Source organism: Harpia harpyja, chromosome 6 (assembly GCF_026419915.1).
Source record: "Harpia harpyja isolate bHarHar1 chromosome 6, bHarHar1 primary haplotype, whole genome shotgun sequence".
Lineage (NCBI taxonomy): Eukaryota > Metazoa > Chordata > Aves > Accipitriformes > Accipitridae > Harpia > Harpia harpyja.
The window spans coordinates 6140388-6157293 of NC_068945.1; the positions used below are offsets into that span (position 1 = coordinate 6140388).

Genomic DNA, 16906 nt, shown 5'->3' on the forward strand with positions numbered 1-16906 from the left:
CAGAAGTAGTATAAATGCATATGACTGAATATGCAACTTCCCTGTGTGTGGTATCTGTTATAGGAAGCTTTTAAAGCATGTTCCAAACTCACAGTGATGGTAGTGCAGGTAAATTTTTTTTTTTTCTTTTTTCCCCTAAAAAGAAAGAAAAGCTTTGGTCATTCTGAAATCCAAATTTCTTGGCATTTTAAAGGATAGCAGTAATTTGATTTTAGGCAAGTTTAAAGCTTTTGTTTGGCCTAAGTAAATAATCTCATTTTCTTTCTTACATTTTAATTTGAAAGCAAAGGGGATAGATTCACAAGGGAATTCAGCTGTCACTTACAAACAGTACAGATGAAGACAACTTGCCTTGTACCTGTCTTCATTATATGGCATTCGTCTGAGATGCCAGAAACCTGCATTCACAACCCATTCTGGTTTATTCAGAGTTTGGAATCAAAGTTATACATTTTTGTTGCAAGAAGCGTGCCTTCATCACTGGGCTTTAGAATTTTGGAGATAGCTCTTTCCCTCTCTTGTGTTTAATATTATTAGTTTTATATTCATTGAACCAGAGAGGGCAGGAAAGACTTTATAGCCCACGACTTCAATATTTCTTATCATTAATTTGGTCCAAACTATGGATCAGTTTTTGGTCAACCTTGCCAATAGTTTTGCTTGTCTGGAAGCATGTACTAAACCATGTAAAACTGTGTAGAAAAACAGAACAAAACAAAAAAACCCCCTAACAAACAAAACCCCCCTGTTGCTTGGTAAATAACCAACACATGAAAGTTTACACACCTCTACTCACAGTACTGTAGTATCTTGAACAAATTCTTGCATGTGTTTTACAGATGAGTTAACAGACCCTGGGAGAGTTAACCTGACGGGCCTATGGCCATATGGAAAATCTGCAGGAGGTCCAGGGAGGGAGGTCAGGGTTCCAGCCTCCCACTCACGTGCCTTGAGCATGAGGTGGTTATTGCTAACGCTTCACCTTGCCTGACCATCAGTCTCAAAGTAAACAAGCTTTGAGACCCAGATATCATAGTGAACACTGATTTTTCTGTCAAGAGTGAACGTAATCTATCTGAAAATCAGAAAAGTGAAAGCAACTGTTCTGACCATACAAAAAAAGAAAAAAGGGGGGTGGGTGGGGAGGGAAGTCTTGCCCAGAACATGTCAGTGTGGTTTTGGTGTTTTTTCTTTTTGGTTTGTTTCGGGTTTTTTTTGTTTTTTGTTTCCCCCCGCCCCCTGGGACAGAGACATGAGGGCAGCAATTAGAGCACTAAAATCATAGCCCAACAGAACATCCCTGGAGGCCCTACCTGCTGCTCAGGTGGTTGGTGCATGGCCCTCTCCTGGAGGACCTTAGCAGGGCCATCAAAGCGGTGGGATGTTTCTGGGATGTAGGGAGAAGCCGAGATTTGGGTTGTGCTTTAACAGCTACCTCCTGAACCCATCTTGCATCCTCAAAGGAGACTGCATGCTAACTAGCTGCCTGGGGGTCTCGGCTGTTGAGCAGCCAGTTTGCATGCGGGTATCAGTCTGTACTATAGTCCACATCAGACATTGGTTCTTCAAGCACTTGTCTTGTGTCCAAATACTTTGTTTTCACTACCTTTTGTGACAGCATCTATTTGCAAGACTTAGACAAAACAGGTGCTTTAGCAAAAGTCCTGCCTGGGCCATGTGGAGGGTTTCTGGGTGTAGGGCTCTGATGAGCCCTGGTTAGGAGTTACTTCTCCAGAATCTTGGCTGCTTAGAGAAAAAGAAAAACCGAACATGGAAGGAACAGAAGGAAAACAAAACCCTGCTGTGTAGGAGAGGAGGGCAGTCGTGCTGCGTGGTGGGTGTGCAATGCCAGAGTAGGCAGCTGAGCTGCCCGGCTGCTCTGTTAATAGTATCACCTGCGCCCTCAAGAAACCCCAGAGTTTTTTAGGCTGTTTTTGTTGTGTTGTCCCTTTCACTGCCTTTCCTTTCCTACCCCTCGAGTCCTTCAGCAGAAGGAAATGAAGGTGTTGGGTGAAAGGCAGTGGTGGTGGCGGCTGCTTTTACCTCTACCCGGAGCAGTTGGATGTGCTGGGGACAATTCTCCATCCCCGCTTTTCTTCCTGAAGCCTCATCAAGTAGATGGAGTGTTTGAGAATCACCACACTGATTAACAGGGTGTGTAGCGCAGAGTATGGGTTGAAGAGTCCTCTCCAAAGTTACCCTCTGCAGAAAGAACTTACCCCCATGACCCCAATTTGTTAAGCAGCTCGGTGGCCCCAGAGTCACTTCATAGTTTCACTTTAGAGCTCTTCTGATGGTCAGTGAAACCTTTATGTCCTCCTGCTTTTCACCTTTCCAGGAGTATGGATTGTGTCTTACTGTGTGTTTGTAAAGCTGCTCATTCAATGAAAATACAAGTACACTGAAAATACGGGTTCTATTGAATCTATTGTTGAGCGTAATAACTAATGGTATTCAGTGAAATACTGTGCATCTTTAGTGACTGCATTGTTTAGCATTGAGGACAAAGCTTCTGGGGAAAAACAGGCTGGCAAAACGTGCAGGCAAAGTTTTGCAGCACTTTCATTTTAAAGTCATAGTGCCTCTCCAGCCCTTTATCTGTTGCCATAGGTCACTTAAGGCTACGCTGGACAAATCACAGGAAAAACACACTGTCAACTGATCTCTCAATTCATTATTATCCTAGATCTTTACTGTTGTGTGTTGAGGAGGCTTACCTGGGGTGGGACCTTGGGCTATTGAGCAAACCCAAATTGATCAAGTATTGCCTGTTCCAAACAGCTTGTAGCTCAGTTTAAGGGCCTCAGGACTTTGCAAGGAGGAAGAACTGCTCTGGCAAGTTGTTGGCAAATTGCTTGTGCCTGTGGAATGGTCTGCTAACATATAGACAGGCACTGGCAACAAGAGAGTTTGAAGAGCAGGTTTCAGAAAACCCAAACCACCCCACAAAAGTTTTGCAATTGTTTATTTTGAAAAAATCTTACTTGAAAGTGTTAATTGTAGAATACAGCAGAAGAGTTAAAATAGTATAATACAAATGTTGCATAAAAGAACTACATAAGAGGTATGAATTAACAAGCACCACAGAAGAAGAAGAAAAAAATATCTAATGGAGGGGGAGAAATGAAAAAACAGGGGACCAGCATTTCAGGGCCAACAGTTGTCCCAACCTTCAAATCTTAACTTGTGGGTAAATGAGGATCTGGTGGTACCTGCCAGTGGGAACCTCAATATGGACGTGCATTCAGAGCCAGAGGAACACTACTTCAGAGCAGAGCCTATCTCCTATTATGTTACTGTTAGTGTGAGGCTGTATTGGTGGAAACAAAAGAGGATGTATTTAATTTGGCACCTTGCTTCTCATCAGACTAGATTTCATTGTTTAATCTTTACAGTCTGTGGTAAGCTAAAGGGCTGTGCTCTTCTTGTTGCTGTTTTTCTTTTCTGTGCTGAGTTTTGGCTGCATAGATGAAAATTTCATGCCTTTTACCACCTCTCCCTGTCATCCTTTCCTTGGAGTCTTCCTCCTTTGACATCTGCTGTGGGCCTAACACATGCTACGTTTATAAGTCCCTAACTTCTAGTTTACAAAAAAGTCTACTAAAGGCTACTGGCTTTATTACATCTACATTAGCATTTGCAGTGTAGTTTTCATGACTACCCTTTAGTTTAGGAACAGTTTTAGCGGTCAGTATGTTCTGTGTGTTTGTACTTAATGTACAGCAGGTAGCTCAATTAAATTTTTATTATATGTACATATATATTATGATATATTATAAAAATACAAAATATAAAAACATTATATAGATATATTTGGGAAGCATTTCTTTTACTTTCCAGATACAGTCAGGGTCATATTTCAACATATTCTCTGCATAAGGTCTTGGGAATGCGTTAACAGTGGCAACTGATAGTCTCACATACAACACAGTAGGGTTTTAAAAAGCAAAGTTACAGAACTGAGTCATGAAATTAACTGTTTTGTAGCAGGTACCCAGAGAAGGAAGCAGAGGTAGTCCTCAAATCAGCCAGGCCATGGGAGGCAAAAGGAGGAGGAGGGAACATTCCCTTTCTGGGAGGATCCCCCCTTCTCAGAACAATGGAGCAAGAGAAGCAGAGATGTGGCTTGCATCTCCCACGAAGCGGCAGCCATACAGATTAACTCCTTCAGTTTTGCTTTTATGCAAAGTGGGTGCAAATCTTGCCAAACCTGGGCCAGGAGCTGCCTGTAATAGGACAGGGGAGCATGTTTCAGGACAGCTTACATGGTAAGATCATGGGCCCACATCAGTTTGGTGTATGCTAAGTTTCTTTGCACACAAGATTTAGTTTCAGATAGGAGAAAATCAAGGTTAGCTGGGATCAGGAATGCTAATACTTTATTTGGTTAGGGAGAGCAGCTTCATTTTGTCTGCCTCTAATATGTCCTGTGTTTTATTGACAACTTTTAAATAGATGGAAAACGCGTAGGCACACTTAGGTTTCTGTAGATTATAGCTGACCAGCAAATAACTCCTACCATGTTCACGCAGGTGTGAGAGGTGCTGGGGGCTGCCTTCTGAAGGCTTTAGTCTGTCCTTGAGCTCAGAGAGGTCCTCTGCAGGAGTTAGTCCAGATCACTGAAAGCGGCTTTTCTACAGTCAATCTATTTGGAATAGGAACTTATTTGACATGACGGTTTTTATTTTTAAAAACAGCTTTCAGCAGACTATCATGTTGATAGTAGCCAATAATGACCACCTGCTTCTCCTCTTCATTCACAGGGACCCTTGTGGGAAATAGCTATGATTTTGTAAACTCCTGGGCTTTGCACAGTGAAAACAAGCGGTGCAAGAGAGTGCAGACTCCGAGCAACACCTGCAACGTTTCATCTGATGTTGTAGAGAAGGTTGGTGCCACAAGATACCATTCTGGTTTCTGTCCTCCCCTACCTGAAGGCAGCTTGCCTGCCCTTTGGCAGAAGAACACAAACGCTTCCTTGAATCTATGTCTGTACTTAACGTGGTCCTCCCTCAGCAAACGTGTTAGGATGCGAGGTGCGGGAGATAGCCGTTTTGGGTTTCTGAGGTGCACCATGGTCTGAGATAGCTACACTGGGCACTGATCTCTGGAACGAGGTGTGCAGCTCCTCGTCCAGCGTGGCAGGAGTTAACAACGGGGCTGGCAGTAGCCATACGTAGGTCCCTGCTGTGGTGTAGCAGGGTCAGGTGCAGGCAGAAGGTGGAAGGGACACGTCCACAGCGCATGCCTGTGCTGTCTGTGGGTATTCCCAGCCTCTCTGTGAGCCAGTGTGGGGCTGGACGCAGGATGCAGCTGTGTGCTTGTGGTTTCTGAGCTGATAACTATGTGGCCTCCTTGCAGACTCTGGCTGGTGCTAGCAGGAGGATTTCTGCATTGGGCTGCCTGGTGCTGTAGAAAAGTGACCTTGGGGGCTGTGTGTTATGACTCATGTCTTATGCACATGCAACGTTGAGAAAGGAAGAGTTTACTCACTAGTTAGTGAATGCAATTTTTCTCTCCTACTGCACCCTGCCTGTCGCTTTTCTTTCTAAAATTGTAGTACATATATACCCCCTCTTCCTCTCCTCCCCACCCCCCCCCCCCAAACCCAAAAACCCAACCCACAAACATCAAACAGATAAAGAAACCAACAGCTCATTTGAGCCTGAAGTGTGAGTTGCTGCCAAAGAAACTTTGGTATTACTTGGGAAAGGTGTGTTTAACTACCTCATTCTACAGGCACCACTTAATTCCCTCTCTGATTCTGCCAGCAGGGAACCATCAGTCCCGAAGCCTCTGTGGGCACCGCCACCACAAATAGTATTTGTGAATATGTTGCAGTTCATATATTTTGGAGTCACTGGAGCGGGAAGATGCTTCAGCCAGGCTATTTTTGACTGAGGGGATGTTCTCTGTAGGTGTTGCAAAGGCTCTGTGCCACCAGGCTATCTCCCTTGCCAGGAGGAGGAGGTTCCTTCAGCTATGCACATAGACAGTAGCTCTGATTTGTTGAAGAAACACAGAACTGCTTGTCTCAGCCAACTCTGTGACCCCTTTTGCTTGCATCAACCTTTTTCTTCTCCTCATTTATAAGTATAAACATGGTCCTTGTTTCCCTTAGACACAGGGCGGACACACGCAGATGGTCACCAGCTCAGGGAGGAAAGTAGCTTTGAATATATACTGACTGCATTTGGTATTACAGGTTATGACTGTCCTGGAAAATTGAGCCTTCATCCATTGATGGTTTGCATCTGATCTCATGTCCTCTGTTGTAAATCAGAATGATGTGGTGGGTGCCAGGTTTAGATTTATACTAGAGTAACTGAGGCCAAAATTTAGCTGTCAGTTTTTTGCTGTGCAAGTCCTGTAGACCAATACTTCTTAAACTAGGCTCTAATTTCTCAAGATTAGTAGCACTTCCTGGAACATACCTGCCCTACAGCTACTTTGAGTGCTGGTTTCCTAGTTACCTGGAAAAAGCTAAATAGAACTCAGACAAGCTTGCAAAGTTCCGACTGTTTATATTTCCACTAAGCTTTTGGATGGGCATGCTTGTATTAAACATGTTCTGAAATTCAGTGACGTATGCTCATGCCCCTTAGCACTATAGCTTCGGCCTCACAGCCTGCAAACTTGGCTGAGGAAATAAAGCAGTGATTTCAGTTTGGAAACCTCCAGCCTATGTTTCTTGCTTAAGCTGAGCCGGTGTGCGTGGGGTGTTTCTTTTAGGGTTGGGACAGATTAACACCTCACTTCAGTAATGGTGCACGGTGCCAAGGGTGTGACCAAAGCATGAGGGGTTTCAACCTGACCGAGATGTCTTCTGAGGGACAGGACTGCATTTTAAATCCAGTTACAGCTCTAGAACAGGGCTAGTTTTGCGACTGGTTGTGGCTGCTGGAATTTTACCTGTTCGGGCAAGTTTAATGTTTAGAAAATGTCAACATTGCAGCTGAGGCCAGGGAGTGGCATGCAGGGCGAAATCCTGTCTGATGGGTAGACTGAAACTGATGTGAGTTTTATATGGATCATGTTAAATATTGATGGTTTGTTGGATCAAGTTTGCTCTCTCGCAAACTGGATGAAATTATCTTCTCTCTCGTGTAAGTTCATGAGCTCACAGCATTTAACATTGGCTTAATTTATTCACTGTGCAAGAATACACACAGCAGTATTAATAGAAGTCCAGCCAAATGAGTGCCTGCTGAAGAATGTAGGGCTTTTTAATAGTGCGCTTTGTTTGCTTGCTTCAGCTTCAGGAATGTAAATCTCCTCTGTCTCCCAGCCTCCCTCCCTGCCAGGCGGTCAGCTGCTAGGTGAGGAAAACAACAGCTTTGGTTCAGTGCAATCCTCCTGCCCCTGTCCCCCTACTCAGAGTAGATCTGTGGTTTTCTTTGCCCTCTCTGGCCACCCCCCTGCCCCAGCATCCTTGGAGAGATGGCTTCTGACTTCTTTGCAAGATGCAGTGAAGCTAGAAAGCCCTGTTGCTCTTTTATCCTCAAATCACAGAAAACGTGGGCAATTTTGTGTTCTTTAGTAAGGAAGAGCTCTTGTCTTGATTAATGGCTCTGTGTATCAGCTGAAGGTCTTGACCCAACTCATATTCTTACCCTACTGTTGCTCTGGGCCTCTCCCCGCCCTTCGTCTTCAAAAATATACACACTTAAGTGTGTTTGACTACTGCTCTGCCTGCAGATATGGTTTCTTCTCCGATAGATGTATTCAACTCCTGGGGCTGGAAGCAGCTCGGCATCTGCACAATGGAGCTGCCTGTTGGCTACCTTGTTGTGTGATCTGGAGAGCATGCCAAACTGGGTAGTATTGGAGGGAGGGAGCTACTGCCTCCCTGCCATGCCCTGCCTTCTCTGGCTGCTGTTTAAATAGTTACCAAAAAGAAAGAGCTTCTCTGCGTCTGATCAGTTTTTCAGCACTTGGAATGCGATGAATTTAGGCTACCTGTTCAATGAAGTACTGCAATCTAATAGCCTCTCAGGTGACTAACAGCATGGGTAATGTGGATCTTGAAGCATAAAATGGAGTGACGTGGATAACTGTCTTAATGAGGCAGCCTTGAAAATAAAAATATATATGTTTTAAAGCATTATGACTGATTTATGCGTTCTTAGGCATTACCTTTATTTTCTAGATTTCACACCTCAAACAGAAATGGTGGGTGGAGGCCACAGTTCACTGTATTCTTTCTTTTTTTTTCTTTCTTATTAGGAAACTATACCTCTAACATGTTAGATGTGAAAATGACTGAAATTAGAATTCAACTAATTTCTGCTTTTCTTGAAGTTCAGCTTTTGCTGCAATTGGTAAGAAATTGTCCCACTCATATCCCATGGAGTACTTCCATATGCAATATAAAGAAATAGCATTTATCCCCAGATCTGAAAGCAAGTGGGAGAGGCTTTCAACTTCTGGACTATAATTTGTAATGGTAGAGGTCACAAGCAGGTCCAGCAAAGACATGGACATACTATAATACACTTTAGGGGTGAAACTGAAGCCCACTATATCTAAAAATCTCATTTTTTTTTCTGCTCCTGAAATATACAATTAGCTGAATCAGCATTCAAGTGAAGTGACTTCTGTCAGTTGTTGTTATGTTTGCTCAAACATACAGCCAGCATTTGGCATACTAAACATACTGGCTTTACATGCTTTTTACTTGGAAAAATGGGAGGCTAAATCATTCTCCCTTTGAGTGAACCAGAAGAAGATGTATCCTGAAAAACTATATCCAATTATGGCACCAGAATATACCTTCCTGAATGATCTGGAGAAACACTTCTGTGTATCAATATACCAAAGAGTTTAAATTCAAGGGAACGAGAAGGTGTCTCTGCTTTCTTCTGTTACTTTCTAGGTTATGTCTCTTTAATGGCAATTGTTAAGCAGTAGACAAATACAGTTCATGCTGCAGCAGAAGGCAATGCCCCAGAAATTGGAGGAATGTACAAAATTCCACCTACATCTCTGTGTGGTGGGACTGGGGCAGAAAGAAGGTCAGCAAGTTTGCGGTCGCTCAGGGTTGTCAGTGCCAGGACACCGCCAACCCATTTAAAGAAACACTTAAAATAGAACTCACGCAGAAGTCAAGGGTGAAGTTTCAAGACCTTCACCTGTATTTTGGGTACTGCAGTCAGTTCTGCTAGTTTTGATCTTACAGCCACCTGTACTCTAAGCACAGTTTCAGCCTAAGGCTTCACTCCCTAGTCTGTTGGTTTAAGGTGTTTCTTTTCTTTTGTCAAGCCACTTCCAGGACTGTTGCTCCATGAGCAGGAACGCTACAGCAGTGGATGAGGCTGCCAATATCTGGTGCTCACCACATATGTGCATTATTCCCTAAACTAAAGAACAAGGACCTCTCTTAGTTCAACCTGACCACTGAGTTTTAAAGAAGAAAGGAGGGAAAATACAAATAACTTGCAGAATGGTTTAAGTTGGAGGGGACCATTGGAAGCCATCTAGTCCAACCCCCTGGTTGTAACAGGGCCATCCTAGGTCAGGTTGCTCAGGTCCTTGTCTGTTCACATTTCAAGAATCTCCAAGGGTGGTGGTTCCACAGCCTCTCTGAACGCTTGTTCCAGTCTTTGACCACCCTCATGGTGAAAATTTTTTTTTGGCTTTGTATCTATTTGGATTTACCCATATTTTAACTTATGTCTGTTGATTCATCACAATAGTTGAGCTATGTCTAAAAGATGGGAAAATTTCAGCTATAATTTCTTGCATGAAGTCACTGGAAAGTCTGAAGCAATTTGGATGGCAAGAAAACCTTTATGCAGAGAAAACGAACTGTTTGTTGCTTTCTAACCTATATCACTTGGTTTCTTGATAATCAGCTAGAGCTCAGTTGTTAGGTACGTTGTTATTGAACAAGACCCAAGAACACTATAGGAAAAAAAAAAAGGGGGTTTAATTTTATGGTTTTTTGGGTGTGTAATCTCCTTTATTTTTACAGTCACTTTCGCATCTAAGATTTACGGGTATGTAATAAACATGGTCATAAAAGATTGTTTCTACCAGTTTTACTGTTTAGTGGAATATACAGAGTCTGAGTTGTATTGCAACATAACAGCTGAGTTGTATTACCCTTTTAACAAGTTTATTAACTTATTAAGAAAACTTATTAACACAGCCCTTAATTGGGCTTATTGCATATACTGGTTTTCTGTTGCATTTGATAGTATCTGGAGCAAGGCTTTGATCCAGGAGTTACTGCATTGCTCATCCTCTGAACGGCTCTGAGCTCGCTTTCAGTTATATCAGTTTCATCTCGAAGCACTGCTTTAATAGCTTTTTTGGCTGCTTCTGTTGTTGTTACTTCTACCCTTAGGGTGCTTTTTCAGCTTTCTCCTTCTTCTGTGTAGTCTTAGAGCAGCACCAACCACCATTATGCAGTTCCTGCTCCCTTCCTTCTAGTCTTTTTTTTCTAGCTGGTTCAGCACAGTGGCTGTTACCTGGGCATCAGAATTATTCCAGGCTGGAGCTGATTTTTCTGGAGGACAATCATGTTCAGTGCTCTAACGGTGCTCACTTAACATTGCTTTAAGTTCCATGAGGCCTTTCTCAGAAAGCTCAAAACGTCTCTGTGTATGCAGTTGTTCACGCAGCACTTTGCTAAACTCTGAATATATTCCCAATGGGCCAGACGTTTCTGGTTGGTTTGTTTTCATAAGCAAGTTCTCTCTTGGTTCAGACATGTACTAGCTTTAGCTGATTACCTGGACAAAAGACCCTTTAGCAAAAAAAGCTTTTTCTGCTCAGCAGTTTTCCTATACAGGTATACTATCTGCCATTCAGAGAAGACATCTAGACATCTACTGAACACTGTGGGGTTTTTTTTGCTCCATTTTTCATCTCCCTAAAAATGAAAACAGGACTTTTTTTTTTCTCCCCCCCCTGCCTTTTTTTTTTTAAACACAGTATGTGCTGTCACCTCAGGTACTTGTTAAGGTATCCAGGAGTAATGCACCGTTACTGTGAACTACTCTGAAGAGTATGCCCTCCCCCTCAACCACTATGTATAACACATGAAATATATAGCATGGTTACATCTGCTTATATAAAACACTGACAAATAAGTAGAAGAAAGTTATGCTTCAACTGTTTGTGCAACTATTTTGCATCAGAAAATCATTTTTACGCTTATCTAAACTCAGTGTCATCCTCTCAGAAAGTTGCATTGAGGACCTCAGACTTATTGAACTGTGACATAATGCATACATTAGAGAAAGTCTACATGGGAGCCTCCCTTGGAGAACTTAGCCATAAACTAAGTTTTCCTTCGGTTTTGTTTCACATACAACTAAGTTTTGTCTTAGCTTGCTGCCGTCTGAAAGGAGAGGTCTTGGTATCCCCCCCCATCACCCCTTACACTAGCTGTCACCATGCTGATTTAACTGGTGAGAACAGAACGAATTGCTTTTCTTCCTTGGGTTATTTTTCTGTCATTTATCTGAGTTAAATTGACCTGTTATGCATTGGGCAAGCCAGCAGGAGCAACAGGAACATGTGGCCAGAAGTGGAAAATAAATTTGATTCCTCAGATTCCAGTCAGATGTGATCTTTCACTCTGAAACTTACTCTCTTCCCTCATTATCTGAGAGATGGTCTGGTCATTTTTCTTCTAAGTACCTCCATTGTAAGTTCCTCTCCCTTGCTGTGCGTGTCTTCCTGGTATGGCAGACACCAGCTGGTTCTTCACTGGGTAAGAAGCAGTTCTTTGCTTCCCTCCATTTGCTGACTGATTGACTGACACATTTCTGCATGAAACATCCCTTATATGACACTATTTTATAATAATCAGTATATTAATATACCTCTGTGTATATATGGATGTGGTGAATAAATGGTCGTATCTCACTACTAGCTCTTGATTATAATGTTGTTTAACTCCATGATGGTGTTAAATAATAACCATGATGTTATTAAATAAGTGGTGAGTGTGTTTGGAAAAGCAGGGTTTTGTCCCTTCTTCCTGAGACTATAGGAACTCATTTTGTCCTTTTTTTCACTCTCTCTTTCTACCTTTGCTCGTCACTTTTTGTGCAGGGGGTCATGGAAACCTGCCAGCTGCTAAGAACTTCTTTGACCTTCTCCCGGTGCCACCATCGAGTTGATCCAGAGCCATACATCGATCTCTGTGAAGAAGACATCTGTGCCTGTACCCAGGACATGGACTGTCACTGCTCAGTGTTCCTTGATTATGCAAGAAGCTGCGCTCACGAAGGAGTGATTTTGGATGGGTGGCCTGAAGAGAGCTCATGCAGTAAGCTGACAGGATTATTTCTAGGCTGCTTATCCCAAATAAGATCATGCCTCTCTTGCAGATTTATGTACTGCAGCTAAAAGCAATTGGTGCTTCTTTAGGATGTTGATTCAGGTTGATTCAGGCATGGCACGTTAAAATATGAAGAGCCTGTCACTTCCATTTGTCTGAAGTGCCTTTGCTCGCTCCCCCTTTCAGCTCTCCATCACCCACCTTTTTATAGAAATTGTTATCCCTAAGGCAGGATTGTTTGAACCATATATGAAGAAGATCCTGAGCTGTTACAGGTCCCACCATGGTATACAAAGTCAGTGAAGACTTATTTCATACACAAAGGTATAAACTAGGATGTTTAGGAGCTATTTCACATATGGTTGAGATGTGTAATGTTATCCAGCCTGTACTTGTAAGTCAGCATCCTCCTGGAAGGCTCTCCTTAACATTTTTTCGTAAAGACAATTGTTTCATCCTTTATTTTCTTGAACCAATTACACTGAAATTGAGATGTTGCCTTTTTTAAGCCAAATTTTGTCGAGGTTAGATATCCTGATTGCATCTCAAAATGCTGCCTTTATTAGCCCAATTTTGCTGAGGTCAGAGGTCCTGATTGCATCTCTGCTAAGATTTTGCAACAAGGAAGTGCATAGATTGACTGGGATGGATTGCATTTATAGAGGAAAGGTCATGTTTGCACCCACCATGGATATACACATATACCTCCACTGGAGAACCCCGGTTAAATACATAAGCACACAAATGAATAATAATAATAAAAAAATTAATCCTCTAATATAATGTTCTCAATTATTTTTCTCATGTTTTTATGTTATACAGAAAGGACAACTTTCTCACCCCATGAAATCAATTTACATAAACATGCTAACTGACTGATTTGTACTGACAACAATTTCTTTTCTGGTAAAGATACTCTGCTATTGGCCACCACTGAAGAAAACTGTGCCTTCAGATAATCGTTAAGGCAGGAAGATACAACCACTTGTTCAAGGGATTGTACACCAGAGGAGAGTCTTATTTCTAGCAGTAATCTGTTACCTTTCTATTAGGATGTAAAAGGGACCTGATGAAAACTTGTCTCCTTGCTGAGGGTGCAAGCCAGAGAACCCATTTTTGCTAGGGCTGTCTAAGTCTAACTTAAAGCCATGAGTGAAATGAATCCCTCTCTGTTCCCAGGAGTTTTAGAGCTTGTTTCTAAGCCTTGGCTTCACAAACCATGGTTTTTCTTAGTCAGGAAAAAGAGACGTGGCCTGTTGCCACATCAGGAGCTTAATTTTCCATCACCCTTCATCTGTGCTATGATGCTTTCTCAGGAGATGATGATGATGGTTGCGTTGAAGGCATGAAATGCTCTGCTGCATTGGAAGGGCTCTAGTGCTGGGCATACTGTACTAGTGTGAGCTGGTGCCCAAGCCCTGGAGCCACAGAGGGCAAGACTGCTCCTTCGTTACCCTCCCACCTCCTTCAATAGAGGATTTACTGGGAAAGAGCAGGCTTTCTTCCCACTCCATGCCCACGCAGTCTTGCGGGGTGTGTCTGTGCATCAGAATGAAGGAATGGCTATAGTGTGTGCTTGCATAATGGCCTAGCCTAGATAATGACAGCAGTGAAGATACTGCACCATGGGTATTATCCTGTGCTGGCAGTTCTCTGGAAGGAGGAGGATGGGATTTCAGAGTCTTAACTGTCTCCCAGTTCTCTCTGCAAACACAAAACAGTATAATTTCACAAATGAGTAGAGTAACTACTTAGCTTAAAGGTACAGAACATGCTTGTCTATCCAAATTACTTGGATATTATTGCAAAACTTCTCCCCGTGTTTGATTGTTCTTAGTGTGCTTGGTTTTAGGTATTAAGACTCAATTCATTAGAAAAGAAATTGGCTTTAACCTCTAAGCATTTACTACACAACCTGACAGGTGATGATATTGCAGCAAACTGAAAAATCAAGTGTTTTGTAAATGTTCTGCTTCTGAAAAAGAAATCATTGATTGGAGAGGATATGACCTTTTTGATGTCTCTGTGGTTCAGCCTTTGATAATTAAGGGACTTACTTATTTAAGAGTTATTGAGGAATTTGCATTTCTAATTTCTTTGAATTGTTTCAGGGCCAAGATGTCCAGTTGGCATGGAGTATAAGGAATGTGTATCCCCTTGTGCCAAAACCTGCCAGAGCCTGAATATCAATGAAGTGTGTCATGGACAATGTGTTGATGGCTGCAGCTGCCCTGGTAATTTATTTAGTGGGTTATTTACAGAGAAATATTTGGCAGTGATGCTACCTATTTTATTAGAAGAAGGAAAGCTGTGTCTTCCCTTAAATTTTCCTGAAATCCAAAACACTTCTCTTTTTTCTGGGACCATGGCCTAGAATAAACCAGTTTCTATAATGCCTGTATGCTCTCTCCATGAAAGGGCCATTTTTCAGACCCAACTAAAAAGTAAATGTTTCTGTGAAAATCAGCACCATCTAATACTCTAGGATTGCCTTTCTGGGTGAGCGACCGCTTACCATTGACATACCTAGATTCCTTCTGAATTGCTTTTGGTTAGAAGCGTCCAGTTAGTGGAAGAAAGAACAGAGGATATACTGAAGGAGTTTCTTACAGAAAAACAGTTCGTGTAGAGCTTGCACTATAATTCCAAAGATCTTCATGATTTTAGATAAATGATTTCACTTATTGAATCATTCATACAGGAGATTTGATTGGCTTAAAGGGGGCAGCCCAACCATCACAATCTTCCTCCTCTGTCTATTGTACTTAAGACAACTGCAGGAGGAGAGTTTTATTCCTGGCTGCAAAGCTCTATATGCTCCCATTTCTAGTTGGTTTTTGTTGGTGTGTTTTTGTTGTTGTTGTTTGGTTGGTTTTAATAGGCCTACCTTTGTATTTCACCCTTCAAATCTGGACATTGTGCAAATGTACAGAGGTATTTGCTGTCCCCCTGTATGAGATACCAAGCATGATCGAAGTTTACTGAGAACGTAATTTTGTTTCCAAAACAAGGCAGTGATGACAATGTCAACCTTGTTTGAGGAGTTGTTATTGCATTCAGAGCTTAGTAGTTTCCTATTTGGCTGCTGGTCTCTTGCTTACTGGAGGTTTAAAGCTGTCATTCTGTGGCAGGACCTGGAAGGGTGCACATGGAAGGTGACAGGTGATGTAACTAGACACAGGAGCTTATTTTGTTGTGAAAGATCTAGCTATTATATTTGTGCAGTCCTGGGGGTGTTGGGAAAAGCTGAAGGAGATGAATCCACTGGCTGCACAAGGACTCTCGCTATATTCTTCCTTTGGTAGCTGTACTGATTGGTTCAGCACAGGAAAGGTCTAAGGGGAGAGGAACTGAAGAGGAGAGAAACAGCAGCTCCACAGAAAGGGTACTGCATGAGGAACAAGTAGATGGGTAGAAGGAACTGTATGGAAAGAAATAACAATTAGCAGTTGAAAATTTTACTGTTATTCAGTGCACAGTCAACAGGGAAGAACTTTGATCTGAGTTTCATAGAGAACCAGGAGGATCTGGCAGATGAATAAAGAAATTTGGGGATTAGGATGAGGATTATACCTTTGCTTAGCTTCCCTCCAGTGCTCCAAGAGTAACAAGGATCTGTTCAACGAATGTGTCTTTTATTTTCCTTACATGCACCACATAGTTACTTTAATTGCTGTAAATGGAATTACTATTGCCAGGAAAAAAGGCAGACGTTCTGTTTTGTTGTGGTCTCTGGAGAGCCACACCACTCTTAAATACTCAGATCTTGTTTTGAATATCTCTCACTGGAAGGATTTTCTCAACAGCAAAGACCTTTCCGGGCAGCTCTATGGGAAGAATGGGAGAAAGGGGACTTGCCTGTGTCTCACTGTCAGTGGTGACTGCTGCTGCCAGGCAAAAGGGCCAAAATCTCTGCAGGCGATTGGAAGGAGTCCCTCAAAGAGGAGGGAAGACGGGTTTTCAGCAAACAAAATGTTTTGTTACAGCAGCTCTTTTAAAAATGGAAGAATGTCAACTATCTCTCAACAGGGGGGTCCAAGTGAAAGAAACTTGTCCCTTCTTTTATTGCTAGTTTATAGTGCAATCTCGGACAAGTCTTGTAACTCTTCAGTGCTTCTGTTTATATTTGTAAGATAAAATACTAGAGAGAGAGAGAGAGAATAGGTAATTATAGTTGTGTAATATGGAAACCTCAGCAGTTGGATCCAAGTTGGGAGGTTGGCCCTTTCAGTTTTTGCTTCTGCAGAAGCTGAGAAGAGAAACCACAGCTCCACATGGTAACGATTCTTTCTCTCTAACGTTCCTGTCTGTTAGACTTTTATGGTGTCCAACTTTGTTTCTTCATTCCCTACTTTCTCTCCTCTTCTGTCCTTTTATGACAAATACAAAACCTGTCTGGAAACCCTTTGCTGCAGCCAGTGAAGTGCATGTATTTTTCCAACAGTCAGGTTTCTAAACCAGCTCTGATCAACCTTGTTTGTGCTCCCTCTGTTTGATCATGTATGTTCCAATATGTGTGTTTTGGACTTGGGGACTCACAAAGCAAAGAGCTCTTCTGGGAGCACCAGAAATGCTCCGTTCAGTACATCTGAGGGAGAGGCAGCGCTGGAA

At 42.3% G+C, this 16906-nt stretch overlaps 1 protein-coding gene across 1 annotated transcript in view; it reads left to right on the top strand.

The window, feature by feature from the left end:
• VWF (von Willebrand factor) overlaps positions 1 to 16906 on the top strand; it is a 146041-nt gene that overhangs the window by 9147 nt on the left and 119988 nt on the right. Inside the window, exons 6-8 of the mRNA XM_052790174.1 lie at positions 4764 to 4888; positions 12067 to 12283; positions 14407 to 14529. Of these exons, the coding sequence (XP_052646134.1) occupies positions 4764 to 4888; positions 12067 to 12283; positions 14407 to 14529 (465 nt within the window). The remainder of the gene's footprint in view (positions 1 to 4763; positions 4889 to 12066; positions 12284 to 14406; positions 14530 to 16906) is intronic.